At 39.8% G+C, this 26,264-nt stretch overlaps 1 protein-coding gene across 1 annotated transcript in view; it reads left to right on the forward strand.

Annotated features, from left to right (window-relative positions):
• Positions 1–26,264, forward strand: part of LOC140316988 (intermembrane lipid transfer protein VPS13B-like) — a 292,443-nt gene that overhangs the window by 255,970 nt on the left and 10,209 nt on the right. The window contains exons 46-57 of the mRNA XM_072395068.1: positions 10,947–11,102; positions 12,482–12,748; positions 14,671–14,754; positions 15,208–15,383; positions 17,778–17,948; positions 20,518–20,725; positions 21,923–22,111; positions 22,603–22,749; positions 23,819–24,105; positions 24,705–24,832; positions 24,965–25,161; positions 26,087–26,205. Of these exons, the coding sequence (XP_072251169.1) occupies positions 10,947–11,102; positions 12,482–12,748; positions 14,671–14,754; positions 15,208–15,383; positions 17,778–17,948; positions 20,518–20,725; positions 21,923–22,111; positions 22,603–22,749; positions 23,819–24,105; positions 24,705–24,832; positions 24,965–25,161; positions 26,087–26,205 (2,129 nt within the window). The remainder of the gene's footprint in view (positions 1–10,946; positions 11,103–12,481; positions 12,749–14,670; positions 14,755–15,207; positions 15,384–17,777; positions 17,949–20,517; positions 20,726–21,922; positions 22,112–22,602; positions 22,750–23,818; positions 24,106–24,704; positions 24,833–24,964; positions 25,162–26,086; positions 26,206–26,264) is intronic.

The following is a 26,264-nucleotide window of genomic DNA, read 5'->3' on the forward strand; positions in this document are numbered from 1 at the left end:
TGTGAGGCCTAGGGCCTGTCGACAGGGCAGGCCATCAGCCTGTCCTCATGGTTCTGGTATGATGTGTGTCCCGGCTGATCTGTCCCCCAGGCAGTCACACACACTCACATAAGCCAGAGCTACTAATTTGCTGTTGTAAAGTAATCTATCCCTGTTTTTCTCTTGAACACCCTTGAGAACTCACTGGACATGAGATCATCTTGAAAGAAGGCAGATGGATAGAAAAGATAGACTGTGGAAATGAAGAATGAGAGATAGGGGGATAATAGAAAGGGGAAGGATATTGTTTAGCCTTATTTGAGAAAAAAACAAGTGGTCTTTTAAAAGGAAAACAAGCAAAAGATGAGCCATGAACACAGACTTTGGTGATGCACTAGCAAGGCATCAAGGAATCATCGATGAGTCATTTTTGCAAAGAGTAGATCCACTGTAGTCCTTCAATTCTAACACTTATCATAAAAACATAGATAGGAAAGAAAAAAATATCTTCTATGTGAACAGGCAGTATTTCACCTTGAGCTAAAGGGATACTGAAAATCCGGCGTTTGCTATCTGTTAGTTGATGTGTCTCTTTGTGAAAGAAGAGTGTAATTCTGACCCATCTAACCTTCATATACATATCTCTTATGATGCTGACCTACCTTTGAATATCAGTCACTTTAAAAAAAAAAACACTCCTTCTCACTGCTCCTCTGTTTCATCCCTTGACTTTCTGTACCACCCTGTTTCTACTGTCACTCACAACCACAGGACATATCAAATGGCCCAACTGAGCCAGTCACATCCTTCAAACCCGCTTTTGTCTAACATTTGAAAAAACGTCTTACACGCACTATGATCAAGTGTTTCCTTAGGCCTGGAGTTCATCAGACCTCTCTGTGTAGTCTTTCTTTCATGCTCAGCATACCTTCACACCCTTGTGGTTACCAGCTCATGTAAAAATGTTTAGAAATACATACAATTTTCTCCATTTTTAGTTCAATCATGGTAAACTAAATAAAAGGATTGCAATGACAGATTAATAAGTCTGTAAATAAAGACAGCATGATCGTCAGTGTAACTACGCACACTCTCTGTAATTACTCATACTTTATATCTCACACAAACACACTCTCCATCCCCACCCTCCTGTTTTCAGGGCTCTAGAGTGTGGTGTGGTGTGGATGGTTGAAATATCTGGCTGCTCGGTACAGGATGCAGCCTGGCTGATGGAAATCCTTGTGGTTAGTGTGGTTAGCAAGGAGATGGGTGTAAAAAGCCCCCTGGATTTGGGAAGGACTTTTTAAGTGCCTTCAAGGAATATTCTCAATTTAAATAAATTGTATTTTACTCCAGCAGCAGGCTTCTACAGTGGAGTTCTCCTTCTTTCTTTCTGAATCCTTCAGTGTCTGTGCCTGTGTTTGTTTGTGTGTCGTCTGATCCAAGTGTATGTGTTTGTGTGTGAGAGTTGGATTTGTGTTGTGTGCCCTTGTGGGTCCCAGGTGTGATGGGCTGGAGATAGTGACCAAAGCCATTAGTTTGTGGTTAGATTGGCCACATTGTTGGAAGCAGGGTTGACAGGCCGGTATTGGATATGAGAGTGTGTGTGTTTATTTTGTGTTGTGTGAAAGAGAAGAGTGAGAAACTATTTTTACACTGGTTGAAGCGGTCAGTATCAGATCTGTGTATGACTGTTTGTGTATTAGGAGCTGGGCTTAGTGAGTGTATCATGTTGCTTACTTGCCACAGCCTTATTCAAGTGTCTTGAACTTCAACGTTTACAGCTGGTAAGTATTTGTCCTTTTTGGTTTAGCCCTTATTATGTATCTGATCTTTTGTCTGATTCACTCATTACCTGGTGCTGATCGATTGTCTGAGACACACTGCCCTCAAGTGCAGTGGTTTATTTATACTGTTCGTTCAAGATGGAAGCTTCGTCTTCAGTAGTTTAGGCTGACTGGACGGTAAATTTTAGCCACAATCACTTAAATCTACTCATTGAATGATCATAGAAGAAGGAAAGAAAGAAGTTTCTGGGCATAACTGGTCACCGGTTTGATCCTTTCTTTTAAGGCGCACATGTTGTTGCATGTATTACCTTATTTTATAAAATGGTTGAGACATCAGAAAAGCTCAGGGTGTAGACTGTTGTTTGGCAGTGGTGTTATGTTGGCTACTTTCAGAGTTACGCTTTGGTTATAGTTTGTGTTAAAGTTGAAACTTATGTGTAAGGATATGAACTACTGGTGCCAGAAGAATGTGCTCCCTCGTCATTTTTAATCGTTCATCTGCATGGAACAGCACAGTTTTTATTCTGTATTGTCACATTATAAATCTTGTTTAAACATGTCTTATTAAAAAACATTGTGGTGGAAGAATAAAAACAGTCTCACCATAGTGAAGCCAACCCTGTCAAAACTTGTAAAATATATTGACTAAATGATTAAATGTGAAGATGTTTTATGCACTGATTATTTTTACATTTTGCATCTATGGAAACCAGATGCAAATTAAATGTGAAAATTTGAGTGTATCTTAAGGTGAGGTCACAGCCTTTTTCAGCTTTGCACAGTTCAAATTCCTGATTCAGCTTGCACAGTGGATGTCATATTGAGTTTGATCGACTTGGTCTTATTAATCAAAACTATCAAAACTAAACCCTTTAATAAACCCAGGGGTTAGACTAGCACGTCTGCTTGATGGATCAGTACGAATAGCATCCAGAAATCACCCTGTACGTCTCCTTATTTTACTCACTGATACTGAGCTGTGCCACCGGCTTGTTACAAGTTACAAGTCTTGAAAAATGACACAAACCCTGAGTACAGACCCTGACCGCCAGAGATGGTTATTAATGCCACTCAGAAACATTTCTTTATTTCTTGAAACTAGGGCACCTTTCCAATCAGTTTTGTACACATAGTGACATCATTTTCATCTCTCCGACACTCTTTGTACTCATGAGTACAGAAGTCACATTTACTTCTCGCACTCAGCTTTGTGCAGTGTGTGTCGTTGTCTTGAGCAAGTCTACACCACACCTCATCGAATACAAACACATTATTATTTTTTTAATCAAACTTAGAGGCAGGCAGTTGTTTTTTTGCTGCATTTTCTGTTGTTTGTACAGTGACTCTTCCTTTACATCCTAACCACTAAAGTATATTATACTTGTACAATATACTTTGTATACAAATTTCAATCTTGTCATTTACTTCTTGTTGCATGTTTCATTCAGTTTCTTGATACTTTTCATGGAAAATTTACAATCTTAAATCATTTTACTTTGTAAGGTCACATAACTTACACTTTTTTGTCTACATTTCTGCTTTCCCGAGCCACACATTGATTTGTAGCTGGACTCCCAGGGCACAAGGTTAATGATTCTCAAGTGTATCAGTTCAGTGGTCACGTTATCCAAAGGGTTAGTTTAGGTCTCTACACTCTCAGCCAGAACAAGCTTTAAGGTTAAAGTTTTAGTTTTTTTTTTAAGGAAATTGGCATGTAGTTTGCAGATTTAGTTTTATTTGTTTGTAGAAAAAGTCACTGGAGGAATAAAACATTTTCTCCCAGTACTGCATGGTGGGAGCAGCCTGATTAGTGATTAATGAAAAATGTCTCAAGAAGGTCAGATCCACAGTTTATCTTATATTAAATTTTATAAAATTTAAAAGACAATGTTTCTCCCTCGTACTGACCTACTATAAGATTCCATTACAATTTCTGATGAGAGCTGGACAACTACAGTCTTATTAACGTAACAGCATTTCACTAATTAAGTTTTTTTTCCATCTTTGCCGTCAAGTCACTGGTCTTAAAACTGCAAAACCCTGCATTGCAAGTTTAAACAGAAAAACAGTAACTTATTGGTGTCCACATGACAAAAGTATTGTTACTGTATACTTTAATTAACCATGCCCAAATTAGGATTTATTTAGCTGGAAGGAAAGTCCTAACAAGTTCACCAGCTCTTTTTGAAAGAGGTCTCTTTCTCTCTCATTTGACACATACACACATAAGATATCATATGAAGGTTAAATATATTAATGGAATCATAGAGGCATTAAAAGTATTTGAGTAAGGAATCTTATACAAATGTGAGCAGGTTCAGAAGTACTACTTCATGATGTACACTGAAATTCTGTCTATCTGAAAGCATTAAATCAAAAGGGACTCTGAAATTAATTTGTCAGTTAGACACACCATGCACCACCACATCATCTCCTGCCTGTCCTTGCGTGTCCATAACCCTGTTAGTTTTTTTTTTTTTCATGCAAGACAATAAGAATCTAGTGTTTCTCCTTTGTTGATAACCTAAATATTTTGAATAAAAATCCTTAAAAATGTTTTGTCAGAGCAAATGCTTTATGGGCACATTCATAAGTAAGTCCAGTTGTGGCGCAGACAGCAATTAAATTAATTAAACAAGTATCTTACAGTTGTTTATTCATATTTATTAACCATTTTGTGTTGACAGAAGAAACCAAACAAGAGTCAATGACACCATGACCTTATTGGACTACTGACTACCTCCACAATGCACCAAAAAGGACTAACCAGCTTCCTAAAAAAAAAAAGGCCTCAGTTACTACAATCAAAGCAGTCTACCAGTTAATTCCTCACTGAATCAGAATACAAAAAAGTGCAGGTGAAGAATTTCACATTGTGCTGGCCTGGGTTCAGCACCATGGACAGTACCGCAATTCTGTATGGCCTGTCCGAAATGAGAGACACTTGGCTACTTGTACATTTTGACTCCCTGAAGCCAAGAATCTTAGAGAATAAATTTGAAAGTAAATAAGAAAGCAAAAAGAAAAAAAGAAGACAGAGTTGGAGAAAGCGTTTAATGCACATGTGCTACTGGCTCCAGGAGAAACTCTTTTTGGTCTATGAGCATGTTATGATGATGTTTTCTATATTTTTCTGGGCTTAAGTTATTGCACAATCGATTCTGCGGTCTGGGGTAGCCATATATGGTCAACCCATGCTTAATTTCTTTAGAAGAAAAGCTTGTGGTTTCATTGCAGAGTGGAAAAAAAGCTCTTATGAAAAGTGCATTTTCAAACAAGTGGAGATATTAGTTCCATTCATGTTGTATGAGTTAGACTTCAATCTGCCCACATTCACTGGTAGTTTAGAAGCACTCTAGTTGTGGTTATGGTATGGGTGACAGAGGTCTCCCCTAATGTGTACTTTTATTTGTGTATGCCTTCAAGGGATATATCAATTTCTTTTTAAGTGGGGTGGTGGGAAGTACAAATGAGTGGTTAGTGCTTTACCTTAAGCAGATAGCAGTTAGTTTTAATTTGGAGAAACGGGGAGAATTTCTGATGGGGGACATCTTAAATTTCATTGTGGTTTTATCAAAAGCTATATTGTGACATTTTTACACCATGTAATCTTTGAGAAAGTTATTTGATTAGTTTTTATTTTTTCAGCCAAAGAAGGCCTGTGTTGTTCCACATAACTGCACAATGGCTGTGTAATGTATACTGCTGCCGAACTGCTGGGACTGACAGTGATGCCAGTGTTATCCCAAAATACCAACTAAGAGAAAGTACAGATGAGGGAACAGCCTGGAGCACAAGCATGTACCATCTTTTAAAACTCTGCAAAATGAAGTCTGACGCAACTCCCAATGCACACAGCTGATCAGTGAGGGGACACATTGTACAGGCACTGTACAAGCAATGCACTTCACCAAACCTCATGTAAAAAAAAGAGTCCTTCAGCAAAAGTGTATGCGTCAGAAAGGAAGATGGAAATGATGAAGGTTAACCTGAACATGGGTGACTGTTGTACATATACTGGATGTTCAAGAAGTTTTCTCCTTTTCTATTCCTTGTGATAGGCTTTTATTCTCTCTTTTTTTTTTGTTGACGTCGTTGTCAGACTGAGACAAGGTGTCTGTCTTTCCAAGGGTCTTCGACCACTGACTTCTTTATCCCCCTTCCCTGCGGTTTTTAAACTTCCCTCCTCTCAGACAGTACTCCTTTTGTTACCTCCTTTCAGTTGGTGTACGCACTTGCCATGTCTGAATATTCTGGAACCCTTGAGGCCCTGCATATCTAAGATGCCTTAGTAGAAACCAGAGGAGAAAAATGGAACAATGTTAGTCAAGCATAAACCTCTTAACATCCCCCCTGTCAACCATGGACCCACACAATGGCTTCTCTCTGTACCTTCTTCCAGCTCTGAAACCGCTTCTTAGACTTGCAGATCTACGCTTTGATGTTGTGCAGCTTTGCTTCTATTTGTCAGAGAAAGGGAGTCGAAGAGGAGAGAGGCATTGTAGACAGCTGTTAAAGCCACCATATTTCCCTCATGTTACATGGGTTTGCTCTTACGGCCTTGAAATTGATGTTATTGTGTGTCTTTCTCCCTCGTCCTCTCTCTCACATGTTTCTTTCTCACACTCATTTTGTTTTCACCACAAAGTAATCCATATTCTTTTGTTTTGCTGTCTGGGTATAAACCTGCTTCTCATTAGATAGGTGGCTAGCTAGGTCCCTTGTTCCAAAGTAATTTCACCAGACAAGACCAGGCCTGTGTTCCACATCCTTCTTTTCATCTGCGCCTGTATAACATTAACCAAGATTTGCAGTACTTTCAAACTATTTTTTCTAAACTGTCACTATGTGACATCGAATTCATATGATTTTAATAAATCATCAAATATATTCCTTAACTATATGGGCTTTTTTACACTGACTTGTGTGCAGAGCTACTGGTGTTGTTTATACCTCTCAATTGCCACAAATCTCAAATCTCTGATTACTGTCTGACTGAAATGAATGAAGGAAGGGTAATAATGGGAAGAAGACCAATGACCACTGCAGCTTGTCAAACCCATCAAACCGCCAGACAGACACTTAATTTGTGCTTTGTACACTCAAGCACATTCCTGCCAGAGGACAGTAACGGATAGTAGTTACAGTGGGAAGACTGACTCAGTCTTTCTGCAAGAGCCCATAAGTGTGTAAGTGTGTGTGTTCATCATCTATGATTGTGCTTTTCTTTATTTATTATTTATTTATTCTTACACTAACATTATTAGAGTAGAAACTTGAGTGTTTACTGCTAAAATATGTAATGACTCTGTTTACATGGAGGTTCACAGTCATTGCTTTGGTAATGACTGACTGATACCTTACTGTGTTTTACAGGAAACTTTGTTGCTATTGATTGTCTCCTGGGACAGGATTAAGCTATGAAACAGGCAGTAGACATGACATCGAAGCCATCATAGAAGTCGGTTGGCTTATTGACTCACTGAACATAACATACAGTTTAGGCGGATGGGGTTAGTATTTCTCAGAAGTTAACACCATTTGTGAATGTGTCAGTCCCATGTTTGGGTTCTGCAGTCAGTTTCCATGGCAATCTAAAATCTGGGTGACGGGATGATCATGTGTTACTGATCTTATGTTTAGACCATATATTACTCCAGCATGATCTTTGTGGATTTTGATGTCATCACTTTGTCCATCTGATTTTCGATTTAGTGGACAGGTGTTTTCTGTTACTTTAAGATTAGTCACATCTTCAGCACAGTCTTTGATTTGTCAAAGCATCGCTGTGGGCTCAGCTTTCAAGGGTACTTGTAGACCCCAAGACATCTAACCATATTTGATTGTGGCAAAATCAGCAAAACTGGTGTTAATATGGTAATACAATATATAAGCCATATCAAACTATCAAGTTTTCATCACTGTCCTCCTGCTGATTTTGCCATGCATTAAAATGCACGAAACTGAGATGAGTCATCCATCTGTAGATGTAGATGCCACACTAAAGCAACATTATGGTGGATTATTTTGTTTCTGAAGAATAAGAATTTTAGCTGGATTATTTTAGTACCCTGAAAAGGTGCCATAAGGGTTATATTGATATAGTAGTACTCCTGCTCAGGTAGAATCTGAAGTAGTTGGATGATTACTAATGTAATTAGTAACCATAATGTCTAAAGGAAAGCTACAAAGATGATTTTTAGCAAAACACATGCATTAAATGATGGATACATGGCAATCTCAGGTAGATGACTCTGTATTAAAGTTGTAACCTTGAAATGTATGTAATGTGTTACCACAATCTCTCCCTGGGGATGAAAGGATTTAAAGAGATTTAAAGAAAAAAATCAGTTCACATTCTTTCACACACAGTATCACAGATATACTTTTTGTTGGTTTTGGACAAAAATTCTCTACTCTTGGCCAGCTGCTGTGGGTGAGTGGAGGAGTCTATAAAATATTTATTAGCAGATTAGATTAGAATTTTGACTAGCATCTGAGGCTAAAGGCTGCTTTTTCTCAAGATGTTGTTTTTGTTCAGAGAGAGTACCACAATTTGCAGAGCTGATAGATGATTACATATTTGTTGTAATTAAATTCTGAATAATTCAGACATAATTTACTCTTTTCCTACTTGCAAGTTTCCCTTTTGTTTCAGTCCAGTTTTGTTTGTAACCCAGGAACACTGACCTCACATTTTCACCACAAGTAGTTTTGGACTTTATGTATTTTGGGTTTATAAACGATTGCGATACCAGTTTAAGGCCATGTATAAGTTTTTTCATTATGCTCATCCCCCTATTGATTTGGATCTTGTTACCCACGGTGAATAACGTCACAATGTAAATTGAAATCAATAGATTCCACCTTAGGTGATAGTTTCGTGATCAGTGACATATTCCTCTCAGATTAAGCTTTGTCATTCTTCAAAGCCATTTTCATTGCGGATGCTCTTCATTTTGTTTAATGTTGTTAGCAGGAGGCCATGGTTAAACCATGTGCAAAGAATGAGCGCATATGACTGACTGGGTTTTGTCCGAGTCACAACCGCCATATACGACACAAAGAGTTAGAACAGCTTCTTATTTTTCATTCTTGTTGTCCTACGTGTCCAGTTCATCTGTGTCACTTTTTTTTCCCCTGCTGCTTTTGTTTTAATTCACCACTGCTCTGACTCCAGCAGTGGTGATTTAAAACAAAAGCAGCAGTCACTGTTTGAAGTTTGAGTAGAGACGTTATTATGACTTTTCCCTTAGAGGTCAAGTTGAGCCACAGGCACGATAAAGTGCATGGAGAGAAGAGAGGAGGGATTGGGGAGTTAAAGGAGGGAAAAGTGTTGAAATAACAAATCTGTCTTCGCAGATGACAGTACAGCAGAGATCTCCAGTGAGTTTGCCACCACAACCTTTTCACCATAATTAACACCAGTCTGGTTGCACTCAAAACCTAAAAGTTAATACAAAAAATTTAAACATAGTTTTGAGTTGAATGTGAATGAAAAGGTTTTAATCTTATCAGTGGTAGATCACTGAAGGAAAGACGGGAGACAGAATAGCAGAAAATCCCATATTATTGTTGTTTTTCAAGTTTTCCTCAAACCTCTGGGATCTTGACAGGTCTTTATTATAAATCTAGTGCCGGGCCTGGGGAATCTAGTGGTTCTCCACCCTCAGGCTTAACCTTAACCTCCACCACCTGGCTGTTTACGCCATTCTGCCACTTTGCCTGTGATTAAATCCACTGAGCAAGAGATCTGAAAAATGTAAGTAATTTCCTTGCAGCCAACAAGGAGGAGGGGTGATCTTCAAGAAAGTGAATACAGGCTTTGATTAAGAATGTTATTGTAAAGAAATCTGTCTTCAAACAGCGTGGAAAGACTACAGTGGATAAAAACATAGAAGGTCTTGACCAAGGTCCCCACATGCTCTTTGACCTCAGGGTTAATTTGTTTTTCTTAAAACAGATTGGCTAAATGTTCCGCACATTGAAGCAACGACCTGAAGTGTAAATGTTCAAAACTGTTTTTTTTCCGTGTTCCAATCTGGTTGTTAACCTTCTGGGAGATTATTGAACCAGTTCCTTCCCCCTCTCCTTGTGTCCTCCTGTCCAACTTGACTCATTCTTGATATACTTTGTCTTACTCATGTTCTTTAACCCTCCCTTTTTCAAGTATGACATTGTGTTGGCAGCAATACTGGTATGTAGAGTTAATTGAGGTGGATGGACAGTCACACTGCCTCAGGAGGGAACAATGCTTTAGGTCTTCCTGGATATTTATGATTCTGCTTTCATATTGTTGCCATAATCTCATGACAGAACTTAAATTGTTTAAAAAATAAGATTCTTTGTCATATAGCAGCGAGCAGCCTATACAAAAAGCAGACAGTCTGTGAATTACCTCAGCATAACATAGGTGTGAGAGACATTGACCAGCCTACTTGCCTTTAGCACTGCATGTTTGAAGCTTTCATGCAGAAAGCGCTGTGCAATGCATACTGTTGTTACATTCTTTTGTTGAAATCTTTTAGCAGTGCCGATAATGTGTAATCGAGATGCAATTAAAACTGTGGTCTTCTACGAATACAGCTGTCAGATCATTTCACAGTCTCAGAATACAAGAAAATGGTTGGACAATCATCACCACTCTGAAGTTGTTTGGATGTCATAAGGCAGAACAGCATCTGTTTATTGCTGTCATCCTGAAGTGTTTACACCAAGCCACACACATAGATGTCCTCCACAGAGAAGTGATGGATATGTAGCTGAAAAGACTAAGATCCAAGCAAAGTGCCTCTTATTTAGATGTGTGAAGAAAATAGTCTCACACAATCAACCACACGAGTACACACACACACACACACACACAGAGCCATAATTATCTTCCACATCAGCTGTTTTCCACCAACCAGTTTATTGTGTACAACCTTCCGTTTCTACTTCCAACAGCAGCAAGCCTGTTAAGTAACCTTCCTCCACCAAAATCTTGTAAACAGAAGAATGTTGGTGTTTATTTGTATTTTCCTCAGGGCAAATGAGGGGAAAGAAGTCTAACCTATGTTGGATGGTGTCTTCTGTTTCTGTTTCTGTATATGTGTGTGTCTGTGTGTGTGTGTGTGTGTGTGTGTGTGTGTGTGTGTGTGTGTGTGTGTGTGTGTCCGCCTCTGACCTATCCTGTAGCTGCTACACATCTGCATCGAGGGATGGGGGAACTGGCGCTGGTCAGAGCCCTTCAGTGTGGACAACGTAGGGACGCTACTGAGGACCATTCAGTACAAAGGACGCACCGCATCACTTATCATCAAGGTGGTGCAGCTCAGTGGTGTCCAGAAACAGGTACTTTCAGGTGTTACTGATTCACTGCTCTGCTCATATTGTCACACAAAACAAAGATTTGACAAAACATGTGAGAAACGTACACTACAGCTGTAAAAGAAGAAACTAAATTTTTAAAACATGATTAAGAATGCCAGGATCCTGGAGATAATCTGGTTTCCAAACTTTAAAAGAAACTCTACAGTAAAAGCAGGAATATGCTTGAGGCATTGAAGACTTCTGCAATGTAACAAACAAAGCTAGGCCTTTCTCCAAGTGCTCTTGTCAGAATTAGCCCTCTTTAGCCCCCCTACCCTTACTCCCACCCCTGCTTATATCCTATGATTTAGTAGTTTCTTGGCTAACAACAACTGTTTTCTGTTTTTGTCCTTTTTTGTCATCTGTTTTGTGGCAATAAAATGTGTCCCGTCAATCCACAAAAAAGATCACAGGAAATCATAAACCAGCATGAGCCAGATCATGAAGCAACTGCCATGGCAAGAATAGGGATGATGTTTGCGCTTTTCCACAAATACAAAAAAGAGCCGGAAAAAGCCGGTGTATTCCTTAAAGTGCATCAGTTGATAACAATGACAGTTTGTTATGTAAACAGTGTCAAGTGTCACACACGTTTCCCTCTCCTCCTTCAGACAAAACAGACTTGGCCTCACATTCCTTTCTCCATCTGTCCCAAACTTTGATTACATCTTGTTTCCACTGGATCCAATGATAGAGTATGAGCGTTGGTCACACCCAATTCACGGCACACAGTTTCATAATGGGAGAGCAGCTGCCACTACAGAGGAAGTCTCTGAGTGTACCCCTGTTCATGTTTTCTTTTGATGGAGTTTGGATTGTCCTGAAAAATGTCATATACTGCTGGCCTCTTCCTCTGGTGTGTGTCACTGTTGTGTATTATTGTAAAGACAGTATAATTTTCATTGGCCTCTTACTGGATGTTAAGGCTTTTATCACTCTCACTGTGTGTGTGTGTGTTAGATTTAGTTCACTGCTGACAGTAAACGACAGATTTTAGGAAAGTATTGATCGAGAGATTTATTTTATTTGTAGTCAAAATATTTTTCTCCCAGTTTGCAAACATGCACAAGCACATGCATGCAAACACACTTTCAGGTAATGGTGAAAAGTGTCCATTATTAGCACTGTTAAATATGTCCCATAGTAAAACAGTCCATAGTGTCCCATAGTTAAACAGTCCCATACAAAAGTTTCCCTCTGACTTAACTGTGGGTGAGGGTTACGCGTGTGTCCGTGTTAACATGCAGATAGCAGCTTTTCTTTACAACTCCTCTCACCATATTTTGTAAGTTTAGGAGGGTTTCATTTCACTGTTATGGCTTGGTTTGTTAACAATTCCCCCACGTAACTCTATCCTACAGGTAATAATCTGTGGACGGCAGGTTATGTGCAGCTACCTGACTCAGGATATTGAGCTGCGAGTGGTACAGCACTATGTAGGGCCTGACGGTCAGACGGTGGTCAGAGAACACTGTGACTGCCTGGAGGCAGGAGCCAAACTGCCTTCCTATGTGCTGGAGGATGCAGAGATGACAGAGCTGTGTGTGAGGGCACGAGGAGATGAAGACTGGTCCCAGGATGTTCAACTGGAGAGGAGCAACAAGGGAAGCAGCAGCTCTGTAATACAGGTAGAATATTACAACTGATTTGACTCCATTATTATCTGTGGCCCCTAGAAATAAAAGCTTTTTAAAAGTTTCCCAAATCCCCATTTGAGCAGTCTATACTCTAAGGCCACATTACATATATTAAATGTCAGTTTTGAAAAGATATATATGATGTGGAGAACGTATGTGTATACTGAGAGATGGAAAAACACATGTGTATAGACTGTTATAGCTCGGCTACACACAGACTTGTCCAAATGCAAGTTGATAAATGTGCTAGCCAGCAATAACAGATAGATACACACATTGCACAAACCAACACTCACAATTGGCTCTCAATCTACACACGTTTGGAGCTGGTGACTGGACCACCAACTGTGACCGGATCCTCTTCTTCTGGGTGGCCACAGATGCTGAGCTTCCTTACTGCTACTCACTGTTAGAGAACAGATTGAGATCTTCCCCTCAGATAGGCTTACAAAGGCCCTCCAACCCATAACCTGACCATGTTGAGAGGTAGATAATACAGTTTATGCTCTCTCATAACAACACTAACCATAGACAGGAAACACTAGCTGATATGTGGGCTCAGGCAGAGGCTTTGAAGGCACTTTTGCACCACTAGATTGCTGCCAGCTCTATTCCTGCTGTTCTCGTGCTTTACTTTTCCTGTTTGGCTTTTCTTAGTATTTCTTTTTCTAATTTCTTTATAAGTTATGTGCCGTTAACAGCTAGCCATTCTGCCACTTCAGCTTCAGAATGTGAGTCTGAGCATCCGTCAATTCCACTCCAACCTCTACTGTTATCTCTTTTGCTTATATGAGCTGGTTAATACACATATGGAGGTGACTAGTAGCTGGTTCTTAGATGTTTCGTGTTTCCTTACATTTCACTCTCTTGTTTCCTCCTTTTCTTTAACTCTCTCGGCCACACCGTGAACCACTCATCTGTCTTATAGTTGTCATCTCCTCTTTTTTTTCCCTCATCCCATGGCATCAAGCTTGTCCACCTGTCCTATTCTCCATTACCCTCCCTTGTCAATGTTTCTCTCATTTCTCATCTGTCAGCTGCTTTCATGTCAGTAATCCATCTGAAATAACTCTTCTTCCATATCTCACCTTCCTCCTCCGCATTCCTTATTTCCAACATTTTTTTCTGTTTCTGCTCTTGTCCTTTACTTTTGAGAAAGCACAGGAGGTTGTCATGACCTTATCCTGGTGATGGGTCTTTTTCACAAGAGGCCTACACAGAATCTGTTTGCCAAAGTTACACCCCCTCATCCCACCAAGGCTGTTTTATTACAGTTGAAAATTCAGCTTCTCTTTGCTCCACTCTTCTGTCCCCAGCAGTAAATGAAGTCCCTTTTCTGTCATAAACCGGAACACTTGTAATGTGTCTTGGCATCTGAAGGCATTAATGAGGAGTGTGGAATAAATGGGACAAACTCCAGTGACACATAAAGAGTATGTTGGTCTTTGGTGGGCACATTCTCAGCCTTTAAATCTTGCTAAGATTTTACTGCCTATAATGACCCATTATCTGGCACTGACAGTTGTCAGTCGCCTTAGTCTTAATGTTGTGTTGCAGAGCATTAGGGAGGCTCTATGTTTTACTACTGGAAGAAGCCAAGAAATAGGGATTTTAGGGCAAAAAATGATAATGCAATACTGATGGAGGCTATAAAGATGGAGACTGCAAAAGCATTTAATCTGTCAGATATTCATATTTTATGTTGCGACCACAAACAAAAACAAGTTGTCCTTTGGTGTGATCAGTATTAACTTGTTGCAATTATGGTAAGATATTAAAGGTATTAGAATACTACATACTCCCAAGTGTAGTATAGCTACTTAGACAATATACTTTGATCATGTGCTTGGACTTGAACTGTTGGATTCATAGATAATGAACTCATTGATCACAACCAGTTTGTGTCCTTTTAGATGGCCTGTTCCAGTGGCTCTTTGTTCTATGTCTCCTGCACTCTCATCACTATTGAACCTGATTCTCAGATGCAACAGAGATTGGTAAGTAATATAATAAGTAATATACAGACAAAAATGCTTAATTTAACAATATTTGTTTCTGGATTGTTACACAATATTGACTTTTAGTCCTGTGCCGCATTTAAACCACCTATCTAAACTTTACTTTTGCTTGCCTTGATCAAACTAAATGTGATCATTACTCCATGGTTACTCTGGCATTTGCATTTATTTCTTCACCTTTTTTGAGGTAACAAGAGCAAATTATTTTGATCGATACACAAAACAAAACCTCTCCATTAAATATGCACATAAGGGAAATATTACAGCAAGACCTCCTCTGATGTTACATTATTAGAGGCTATATTTCTAAACGCTAATGTTTCTTTCTTAGAATATCAGGGACTGAAGGAATAATGACAGCCATGTGTCTTGTTGTCTTATTCTCCCCTAACAAAGTTTATCTATATGTATGAACCTGTGCCTCTCTTTCAGGTGGTTTTCAGTCCACTGTTTGTTATGAGGAGCCACTTGCCAGATCCACTAATTGTCCACATTGAAAAAAGGAGTCTTGGACTAAAAGAAAGCCAACTCATATGTGGAAAGGGCCACGAGGAGCCTCTTTGTAACACTGAGGCTGACCTTACCCACCACCTCACTTTCCAGGCCAGGTAAATAACAAAAGCTTCGGAACAAAAGAATAAAACTGTTCACTTTGCCATGATAGTGTGGTTAATCTTGTACCTACCCTGATAAACCCCATAATTAGAATAAATTGCCCAACTTTTGAGGTATCTTTGTAAATCTTGTACTCTGTCTTGTACGTTTTCATCAAGTACAAAAAGCAACTACAAGACCAGCAACACCATTCTGCACATCCCATGATACAGTGTATCATGGGATGTGCATGGCATGAGTGTTTGACTTATCTGTCAAACACTCATAATGAAACAATTCCTCCTTGCTAACAGGCAACTTTCTCTTTTCTGTCCATCCTCCATATATCGTTCCTTGCCAGCTAGGTGTATTTATTGGACATTTTGGTTGTTTCAGTGTAGTATTGTATTAAATAATTAGCAACTAGCTCATACATCTGTGTATGTTGGTGCTTACATTAAGCAAAAAGAGAAAAACACTTATTTAAGACGTTCTCACACCACATTCTGATCCATTGATGAAGACATGATTCGTGGGAATCTGCATACATTTCAGGAGAGCAGTAAGCTGTCTTGGCAGCAGCTGAAACTCAGCTCTAACTCCAACATGTCAGGTTGGACCATGATTACACCTCATTTAGATATAGGCTCTAACAGAGAACAGCTGTGTGTGTGTGTGTCAATCAGTGTGATAAAAATGCACACTTTTGCAGGGGCTGACGTGCAGTGTGTGTGTATGTGCATATGCGCTGTATCTGTGTGTGGTCTCTGTCTTTGTATTGGTTAGCTAAATGCTTGTATAAGTGTAACTCTTATACGCGTCACCACTATACTTGTTGAAAAACAAACATAAAAAATTGCCCTTGAAATTAATGACAAACATTTTTCACCTTTACATTATAGGGTCTATTATCTTCAAATAACATCATAAATGGCATATGCTTTGTCGTCACATTATCAGTAATATGATTATTTGTTTGAATATGTTTGAACCCAACGGAAGTAACTAGTACATTGATATGTTATTATCTGTAATACTTGTTATTTTATGCAAATGTACGATAAAAAAAATCTGCCTTTAGTAGCATCTAGTGATGATCTGAATAAATAAGGTAAATATTGAATGTTATTGATTCCTTCTGTGAGAATTTTTACCTTTAACTGTTCTGTTTAGATATCTTGTGACAGAGTTTGTTTTGATTTCAGCTGCCGTAAAGGAACCACAGAGGCCATACAGTGACTGGGAATGTATGGGGCCCCTGTTGTCGTAGATAAATCCTTTCACAAGTGCAAAAAACAAACTCAGAAACAACTAAGTGTCTTGTCTTTCTAGACTGCAACCACAATGCTCCTTGTATTTACGATCCGTTCCCTGTCTAAAGTGATTCAAACCACACAAACTTACATATCGTCTCTCTTGTCCCCCCAGCTCAATCCATCCCTCATCTCTCTCCGTCCACACAAACACACACTACAAGCCACAACTGTAAACATACACACATGCACACAGCCCCTAACCAACACCAAACCTCTTGGATAGAGCCAGTCTTGAATGTTCACTGGTCAACAGCTCATCTTTCCTTCCTGTAATTACACATAGTTGTGGGTTTAAATGGACGAGGTAGAGAGCAGAGCTGCGGTCTGTGACACAACAGACACAGACAAGTCTAAACCAGAACCATTATGTCCTGCTCTCCTCATACCGGCCACCACATTAGAAAATCGAAGGTTACAATCAGAAGCCCTTCCAGTTTCCTGCCTCGGGGAGTGCTCTGAATGAAAAGCTTCCTGTCAACACCTTGTCCTATTTCTTCGTCTTGCCCCAGATCCATAAGCAATAGCCCCTGTATTCCCTTTATAGCACAATGGGCTCTATTAATAAACTGCCGCTCAGGGGTAAGATGCCGCCAAGAAAGAGATATGATTACGTTGTTTGGATTTTGCTCTTTTTTTTTATCTTGTTACAAAATTGTAATTGACCAGTGTCTGGGACTAAGGTATCAGTTAGGATAATTTACTGCCATTGAGTGTTTTTCTGTGATCTTTGCGAATTATGGTTTGTAAGGCAAGACTGCACCTCATGTTACCCCTAACAAAAGGCAGATTCAAGCCACTTCAGGATAAAAGTGGAGTTTAGCCGGAGGTCACTTCATTGTAATGAAAAGAACAATGAGAACAGTCAGATTCTGTTGAAAGATGTCTTGCTTTATAGTGAAACAAAAACGTATCGTGTAGTATTTTCTGGCGTGAATTAAGTAAATTTGTTTCCAAGCCAGACTTACTAAAAAAACACACACACACAACAGTGGTTCACAACTAGTGGCTTTATGGCTTGCATTTCAAATAATGAGTTATTACAGACTCCAGAAGATGAGATCAGTGAATTCAGTTTGTTCTTTTGACCCTCAGGGATGATGAAGATGCTTCGCACTGTGCTGTGCCCATCTCCACCAGTCTAATCAAGCAGATAGTGAATAAGACTGGAAATGAGGACAACCCAGAGCATATCCTGGCTGATTTCTATGGTCCCAAGACCACCACGGACCTACCATGGCCTTATGTCACCAAAGATACCGACAGGTACTTGAACGTTACTTTGCTTTATTACAGCTTAGCAAACATGTATGCTGGAAATAATTTTGAGGATCATGTGAATACAAATATGGTTAAAGTATGTTGTTTTTACATTTTTATTGTTCCGATTGTAAACTAAAAATCAAATCTGGAAAAGAATCCTTTGCCTGCTGTCACTTGCGCATGAAGCAGGGTAGAGAAATGACAATGCACATTTCAGCCAGATTCAAACTCAGCATATCATGCTTACCAACGTTTACCACTTCAAGACTCAATGGCTCCTCATAATTCTTCTGAGTCAACATGAATAATCATTTTTAATATTTTTTGGGTTTTTTTGCAGCAATGATTTCATAACAGTTTTCATCAACACCCCCCACTGTTTGTTTTCCTCTAATAGTAAGATTCTTACAGCATTTCTCCTCAAAGTACAGAGTTGTGCAAGAAAGCCTTTAATGACGGAAGCTTCTTTTTATCGCTCACATAATAAAACTGCAAAGACATGCATCAGACATTAGCAGCAATCCCACTGCTGTCTCCACAGACAGAAGATTTAGGCTGTCATTCTGTTACAGTCGCACTTTCACACACAAGTCACACAGTCTTGCATTCAGCTGAAGCTTTGCACAGACTTCCAGAGTGTGTATACTGTATGTATGTGTATATATGGTGGAGTGATGAGTTTACATATACCGTTAGGCAGAATTCAGATGTGAAACTGTCCACAAATGTCACTCTGGGATTCATCTTTTGTCAGAAAGCAATCACATCTTGATGGCAGCGGTAGAAGACGCAGCCACATGTTCTCCCGCAGGCTTGAAGTTACAAAGAGTCCCAGTGGATCTGCTGTACATGTGAGCCATATGTCTGCCTGTGGTTGCCTGGGTTTCTCCGCTCTCTTTACACACACAGCATAGCACGTACGCATACACACTCAAAACACTGCGTTGCTTGTAGATACCGCCATACACATTGCCTACCTTTATATGTTAGGTTTCTCTAAGTCAAAGCCCAAACACACTCAGAACTTGGACTGTAAGTGAAAACCACAGTTTAATTTGTATATTTTCCTTTAATGTTGATGATAGTGATAGTTTGTTGTTTGGAAAGAGTGTTCAGTCTCAATGGCACAGTGGAGAAACTAAACTAACTGAACTTACTGGCAAAGAGTGTGTGAATATTGTGTTTTAAAGGGGTAAAGGAAGTTGAAAGTGGTAAATGTTATTTTCTTCCTCTGTTGGATTTTTAATGGCAGCGAGTTACCTCCACAATCATTAAATAAACATCTTGTAGTGGTTGGAGAAGCATGTGTACGTGCATACTGAGTGCAGCAGCTTCTCAACATTCACACATTTAAACTCTGTAGCTCAAGAGTTGGTCGGTTTTGACAGAAGCTGTTGAGCGCATTTCTTTCAATTACCTTCTTGTGAGCTGTGTAATATGATTTATGAGCCCTTTACTTTGCTGTCCTCAGCCTCAAGGTCAGTGGCCTTTTTAACCACATGGACTTAACATAAACACCAGTAAGTGGTAACGAAAAGCTGTTCCCAGTTTTGGTCACATTTCCCAGTAAAGACTCTTTTAGACTTGTGACAAGTTTGAGTTGGCAGGTTGGTAGCTTGAGCCAAGTCCAGGTGGCCTTGTGGGAAAGGGAAGACTGGGTCGCCTTTGAAGGCTTTGAACTTCAGAGTAAATCTGAAAAAAATGTTTGTTTGGCTCCTAGCCCTGTTTAGGGCTCACAAGACCATAATTACTTTGAAATGACTTGTCAGTGAATATGTGGAAAAATGATGTTTCTGTCTGTCTGCCTTTTTGTTTGTGCCTCTATATACCCATGTGTGATCCCAGATGCCCTGTCAACTGTTTCCTGAATCTGTTTGGATTGCGTAACTTTTGGAAGGCCATTTCTTCTCGTATCTTTGTTTAGTCTTCGTGACTGCTGTTAGTGCGTTAATGGTCTTTCAGGGCAAGAAGTGTTTGTTTATATATAACACATTTTAATAGATTTTCCTTTTTTTTTTTTTTTAAACGTGCTGGTATGTATTTTGTAATGTACAAACAGATCTACAGCCAACTTACTTCTGCAGATATAGAAAAATGTGTTTTTATATTTTATTATATTATTTATAATATAATATCATTAAGAAATTCTAAGCATCACTTCTTTCTCTCTGTCTGTACATATGCAATGATATCAATGTGTCTACAGAGAAGTGTCTGGGCTCCATGCAGTAACAGACTTGCATCAGTGATAGAGATGAGAAACGTGTCTGACTGCTCATCTCGAGTCTTGAATAGTCCTCTCAATGGAGTTGAGTTAAGCAATAAATTCACATTGTCGGCATGGATTACAATTGTACTATAATCCACTGAAGGCGCACAGAATTGCTTGAATTTGATGTATACTATATTTTACGATGAATACCAAATCTCAGGTTGGATCAGTGTTCATTTTCCCTCTTTATATGCCTTATAATGGCCATTCACTTACAATGATCAGTGTATCCATGTTACAGTCATCCATGCTCAGGTCATACTGGAGTGATTTCAATAATAATTTGCTCTCTCCCTACAGGTCAGTGCTTGAGCCTCTCGCCCAGTGGGACAGTCCTATGCAGGTGAAGCTATCCCGCTGGAAGTCTGGTCTTAACACACTGCTGGTGGAGCTGCTCCCATGGGCCCTCCTGGCCAATGACTCTCAGTGGGACCTCTGGCTTTTTGAAGGAGAAACAATCGTACTGCAAATACCAGCCGGCAAGGTCATTGTACCACCCAACTTCAAGGTAGGTTGAATTATACAAGATGTGTATCCTGCAGGATAAGAAAGCTGTTGAGGTAAATAATGAAGTGATCTTGCCCAAATCATGATTTAGTGTTTTTTGTCAGACAAACTTTTTCCACACAGACAACTTACTGTTTTCTGTTTGAGAAGCACTCCTGATACTAGTATAGTATAGTAAGGATTATGAATAAAAGTGTATTAGTAGAATCTATGCAAAACAGCTGAACAGTTTTGTTTTGTTAAAAATTGTTTAATTTTTAATATATACTACATTCGATTAATTTGGCTTGCCTCTAAAACTAATCGGGATTCTGGAAGTAATTAAACACTGTATACTTGCCGAAACCTTTGTCACTAAATCTTTGTTACTGTTTAACTAAAGACAGTTATATTTTGACTTTTCATCAGGCCCTTGATGTCTTTTCATGACTTCACATTCATCATTATGAATCTAGCTCTTTTCTCATTTCAGTCCTGACTAATAAGCACAAAACCTGAGCTCATTCACCAGTTGCATGACAACAATATTCCCTAAGTCTTTGACTGCAGCCAAGCTTTGTCACAGTATACTGCAGACATGTCTTCTTCTGATCTCAGAAGCCAGCAAGAAGACATGTCTGCAGATGGTTTCCCCCTGTTGAACATAACACACAAATACACAGATTTCTGTGTCTCTAACTCAGAGCTGAGCAGTTAGGGAGTGTATCAAAGAGCAAGTGCTAATAAGGTTATGCACAAAGGAACAAAACAAAAAGTTGTAAATGTGTAATCGCCTGTGAAATAGAAACAAATAAAGCATTGTTTCCATAGTACCCTCTTATTTATCTTGGCACAACACATGGGGAGAAGACTCAGCTGCAGCTCACAGGCCGGATCGGTTTAATAGGAGAAAGCTGGTGTTTTGATCAGCATGTTTCATTATGCTGCAGAGCCAGAGGAACAATCATTCTGTCACATAAGCCTCTGTTGGGCACTTAAATTGTGTCATTCGAACATAGCTGGCCGTTATAGAAATTATGTACTCCTTAGTTGCCAGTACTATTTTAAATATCATGCAAGAACTCTTAAGTTGAATATATGGGAGTAAAGCCATAGGTGACCCCAGCATGTGACTGTTTCCAAAATATTATCAGATATCATCAGTTCTCATTGTAAATGTCTGACTTGACTGACGATGATCTTTTTTTCCACCCTCTAGGAAGCCTTCCAGATTGGAATCTACTGGGCCCACACCAATACTGTCCACAAGTCTACAGCACTTAAGCTAGTTCATGACCTTACCTCTCCTCGATGGAAGGAGGGATCAAGCTCCGTGGTGGTCACTCTTGATGAGGAGGGATACGTAGAAGTCGACATCGCCTTAGGAGCCTTTCCTGGAAAACAGAAGGTGAGGCGACCGTAGCTCAAATGTTAAGACTTGACAAACAGTCAACAATGCTTATTGAACGTCAGGAAATGTAAAGAGTTTACCTTCATGCAGGAAAGGTTAAGTAGTTTATTGAATTCTTCAAGGAGGCTCAGACATGTCTATGCAAACATATTTTCAGTGGCAAATTAATGGCAATATGGTATATTCTTTTTTAATCTGGTGTGTTATTGAGATTACAGGTGGATTTCTGCCATCTCTGTTCACCACCAGTTTTCTACAGCAAGACAGTGTGCAATATAGTTCAAACTAAACAGTTTTCTTAAACAGAAGATACTAATACTCAAAATAAAATGATGGATCACCAGTCAAGGAAGTTGAATAAAGAAAAGTATGCCTTTTGAAATAGTAAACAATCAGCTTTGTGTATTATAAATTGAACACAACATTGATAATGTAGTTAATGTCATTATTTATCGATGACAGTTTATTGTGTTTTGCTTCCTGTGTAGCTGTGTCAGTTCTGCGTGTCATCTGTGGTGAGACACGGCATCCAGATCCTACAGATAGAGGACAGAACGATTCTAGTCAACAACACTCCTTACACCCTACACTACAGGCCTCTGTTGACTGACCATGCACTTGGGGCTGATGACCAGGTACAATGCATCACATTTTGTTTTCAAGCTTCCAAAGACAAAAAAAAAACCATGTTGCTCAAAGAGAGTCGCACAAAAAGAGCTCCTTCAATAAACTATCAAAACCTTTCATTTGAGACACACAAGCATTATGATGCACCTCCACAGTCTTTATGTCTACGCCCGCTAAAGCTTCACAAGTGCAATATATTCCCTATGTACGACACACACGCTTGTCCGTCTCAGCACTTCTGCACACACTCTCATCACTGGGATGTTGCAAGCCATTTTCCATCAGATCATGTTCCCCCTTCCCTCCTCCCTCCACTGCTCTCACCATGTGGCAATGGCACTTCATAGGGACATTAGACAAACACCCAGAATTGGATGCAGGTTTCCCCTCTTGCTTTCATCTGCTGCTTGTCCCCAAAGAGAGCAACAATGTTGTGATGTCATTTAACAAGCCTTCAGATCCCCTTATAGAATAATGGCAAAGCTTGCCAGTTGCCACTAATTGACTGAAAAACCTTTAAAAAAAAGAGCTTTAAAAAAACTAAAGAGCGGGCAATGGGCTTAACAATAACACAGACCACAAACTAGAAAGGCTTGGAATGCCTTTCTAGTTGGTCTATTCATCATGCTAAGAGACTAATCCCTGTAGTCTACTACTCACTACTTTCTGGCTGCTAAACCAACACAGCAGGGCTTTTCTGCTACCAATTTAGCACTAAGCTCAGTGGGAGACAGAATAGAGTAAAATAACAATGTGGTTTTACAATGTATCTTTTGTTATAATCACTTGCATCTTCTCTACGCTTTTTTCTTGGCCTTCTCATGTCCCATCTCATATACTCTCAGCTGGTCTAACTTTGGTCCATATTCCCTCTTTTATGCGTATGTTTATGCATATGTGTGTTCGCCACACCTTCACTTTGTTTATCTCTTGTTTTCTATCAAACCTCTTTTGTCTTTTTTCTGTTTCTTCCTCCGTCATCAATGAAATTTCATCATAGTCCGTCTTTGTCTTTACTGTCTATAATTTTCTGTCTTCTCTATTTTCATTGGGTTTATATGCTTTTCCTCTTACCAGGCCTGTGAGATACTGGAGAGCACCATGTTCACCCTCCCTCCCTCTTATGAGTTATCTCTGGCCAAGCCGTGTTCTGTGCCATGCTGGGACCTCCTCCAAGCCAGTGTCCAGGAGAAGGTGGAGTTCCCATTGCCACTCAGACACATGCTTTTCAGCTCATTTCCAAAGCCTGTTGTTGGAGTTGGAACTACAGCCTGGAGCCTCCCTGCTCCCATCTGCACAGACTTCCCCAGGCAGAGTGTGTCAGTCCCTGGGGATCAGGACTCAGGGGGTGGCCTCTGCAGCAGGTGGGTGAAGCAGAACATTTGTGGTTTGCTGGATGTGACAGTCCATTTACAGTAGGCCACTAAACCCTTGCTGGCTCTGGACATAAAGCTAGGAATCACTACAGCTAGTCACACTTTGTTAAACTCTGGATATGAAGCAGAAAAAGAAGTACTCTCAACATTTCCACTGTCAGTCTCTCTACTTGTCTTGTACAATTGATCTTTTTCTCTTGTCTGCCTTTTTCTTGCTTCTTTTCTCCTCCTCCTTTTTTTTTTACTTTTTGCAGGTGAATGTCAAGATTGTTTACTGTTGTACCCTTGTGTTGTGGTTTTGTTTGGCCAACATGACAACACATGACCACCATCATATGTAATCAGTACCTAGACATAAACCAAAATATACACAGAGTAACAATGTGTTACTGTCTGGCCTCAGTTCAGGTTCTGCCCATGGCTGCATCTCAGAGTTGCTAATGGACATCGCAGTAATTAGATGTTTGATAGGTGGATGGGTTTGTGAGCTGATTTTTATATGTGGTTAGAAGGCGTTTGAATATGAGCAATTTTTTAACAACTGATTTATGGGTTTGTTTATTCATATTTTTATTTGTGTTTTGCAGAGCCATAGTGCTGACATATCAGGAACACCTCGGGGTGACATACATCACTCTGAATGAGGACCCCTGTCCACGCATGATGATCCACAACAAGTGTCCTGTCCCACTGCTGCTGAAAGAAAATGTCAAAGGTTGGAAGGATTAGTTCTAGCTGCCTTCTTTCAGCCCATGTTTTTATCTATCTCTTGGCTTTTTATGTCTTTGTCTCATTTTATGTCAGCTGACAGTTTTTCTGTTATACATTTTTGTTTCGTCTTTTATAGAAACTCCAAGGACTGAGGTATACTGCCGTCCTTTGCCTCCTAACTGTTCCATGCACCATGAGCTCTATTACCACTTTTCCAATTTTCCTGAGTGCAAGCAGAAGGAGATGCTGCCCACGCTGCTGCTGAAAACCACTTCCGACCAAAGCGCCACTGACTGGACAGATCCGCTAAACATTAACTGTCTTGGCACGCAGGTAAAAGTGTGAATGCATGTGGAAAATCTCATCTGCTCTGTAATTTTATCACATACAGATTTTTGGTATTTTCAGTTTGTCCTTTTAATTGCTATCAATGCACATGCAACGACTTGATATTACAGCTTCCTGTGACAATAAAACAACACCTCTAACAGCTAGATGGAGCCAGAGGACACTCTGTTTTAGTGGATCTGTCGATGTATTGAATTACCTGACTAATAATAACCAGACACATTATGACTGGAAACCCTTTAACCCCAATTTTCACTTAATTGTTCCCAAACTGAACTTTATATGCAGAAATAAAGCTTGGACTGTGACTAAAAAAATGTTTTGTATGGCTGCTTCATTACCCCATTAGAAATGAAAATAAGGTTTGCTTGGTCTCCAGTCAATGCAACGTTTGTTTAGTCTGTGTTCACACGCTTGTGTGTGTCTACTGGAGTTAAGTAGAGAGCCATTATTTTTGGTCTGGTCAGTGTAGATGTGTGGGGTTAGGGAAATGTTAGAGCCGTGAGTGTAATGTTTGGTGTTGTGTCTAGGCGGTATCGAGGTGGGGTTGAAGCAGAGGCTGTGTATCTCTGGTTACTGTGAGGTTTGGGTCTGACCTGTGTGGCAGAGGGGGGTGGGTCAAAGGCTAGACTTGTTATGACTGCTCAGAGAGGCATTCAGCAGTGATCTGCTTCATTCTGTCACACAAGTGTCTGACCAGCCTAAACCTGGTGGATGATGGAGGTTAAAGTGACACACATTTGACACACACACTTGCACAGAACCGTACAAAGAGTACTGAGCAAAACACTGAAAATTTAAAGTTACCCCCATCAAAGTTGATTCAAGATTAAAATATTCTAATTCAAGTTTCTATTCAAAGAGAGTCTTTATTTGATTCAGAAGAGGTCTGTATTCTGTTGTTGCATAGGTGGTGTTCCTGCCGGGCTTTGGCTGTCTCTACATAGACGTGTCGTTTGAGAAGGGAACCCTGGTTCTGTCTTTGGCACCAGAGGGCAGCATGGATGCTGTAATCAACCCACACAGCAGGTATGTGTGCACAAGCAGCAGTTTTATCGCTGCTGTTTAGAGCTCCTTATATATTTTAG

Source organism: Leuresthes tenuis, unplaced genomic scaffold (genome assembly GCF_036924035.1).
Source record: "Leuresthes tenuis unplaced genomic scaffold, fLeuTen1.0.hap1 SCAF_10, whole genome shotgun sequence".
Taxonomy (NCBI): Eukaryota; Metazoa; Chordata; class Actinopteri; order Atheriniformes; family Atherinopsidae; genus Leuresthes; species Leuresthes tenuis.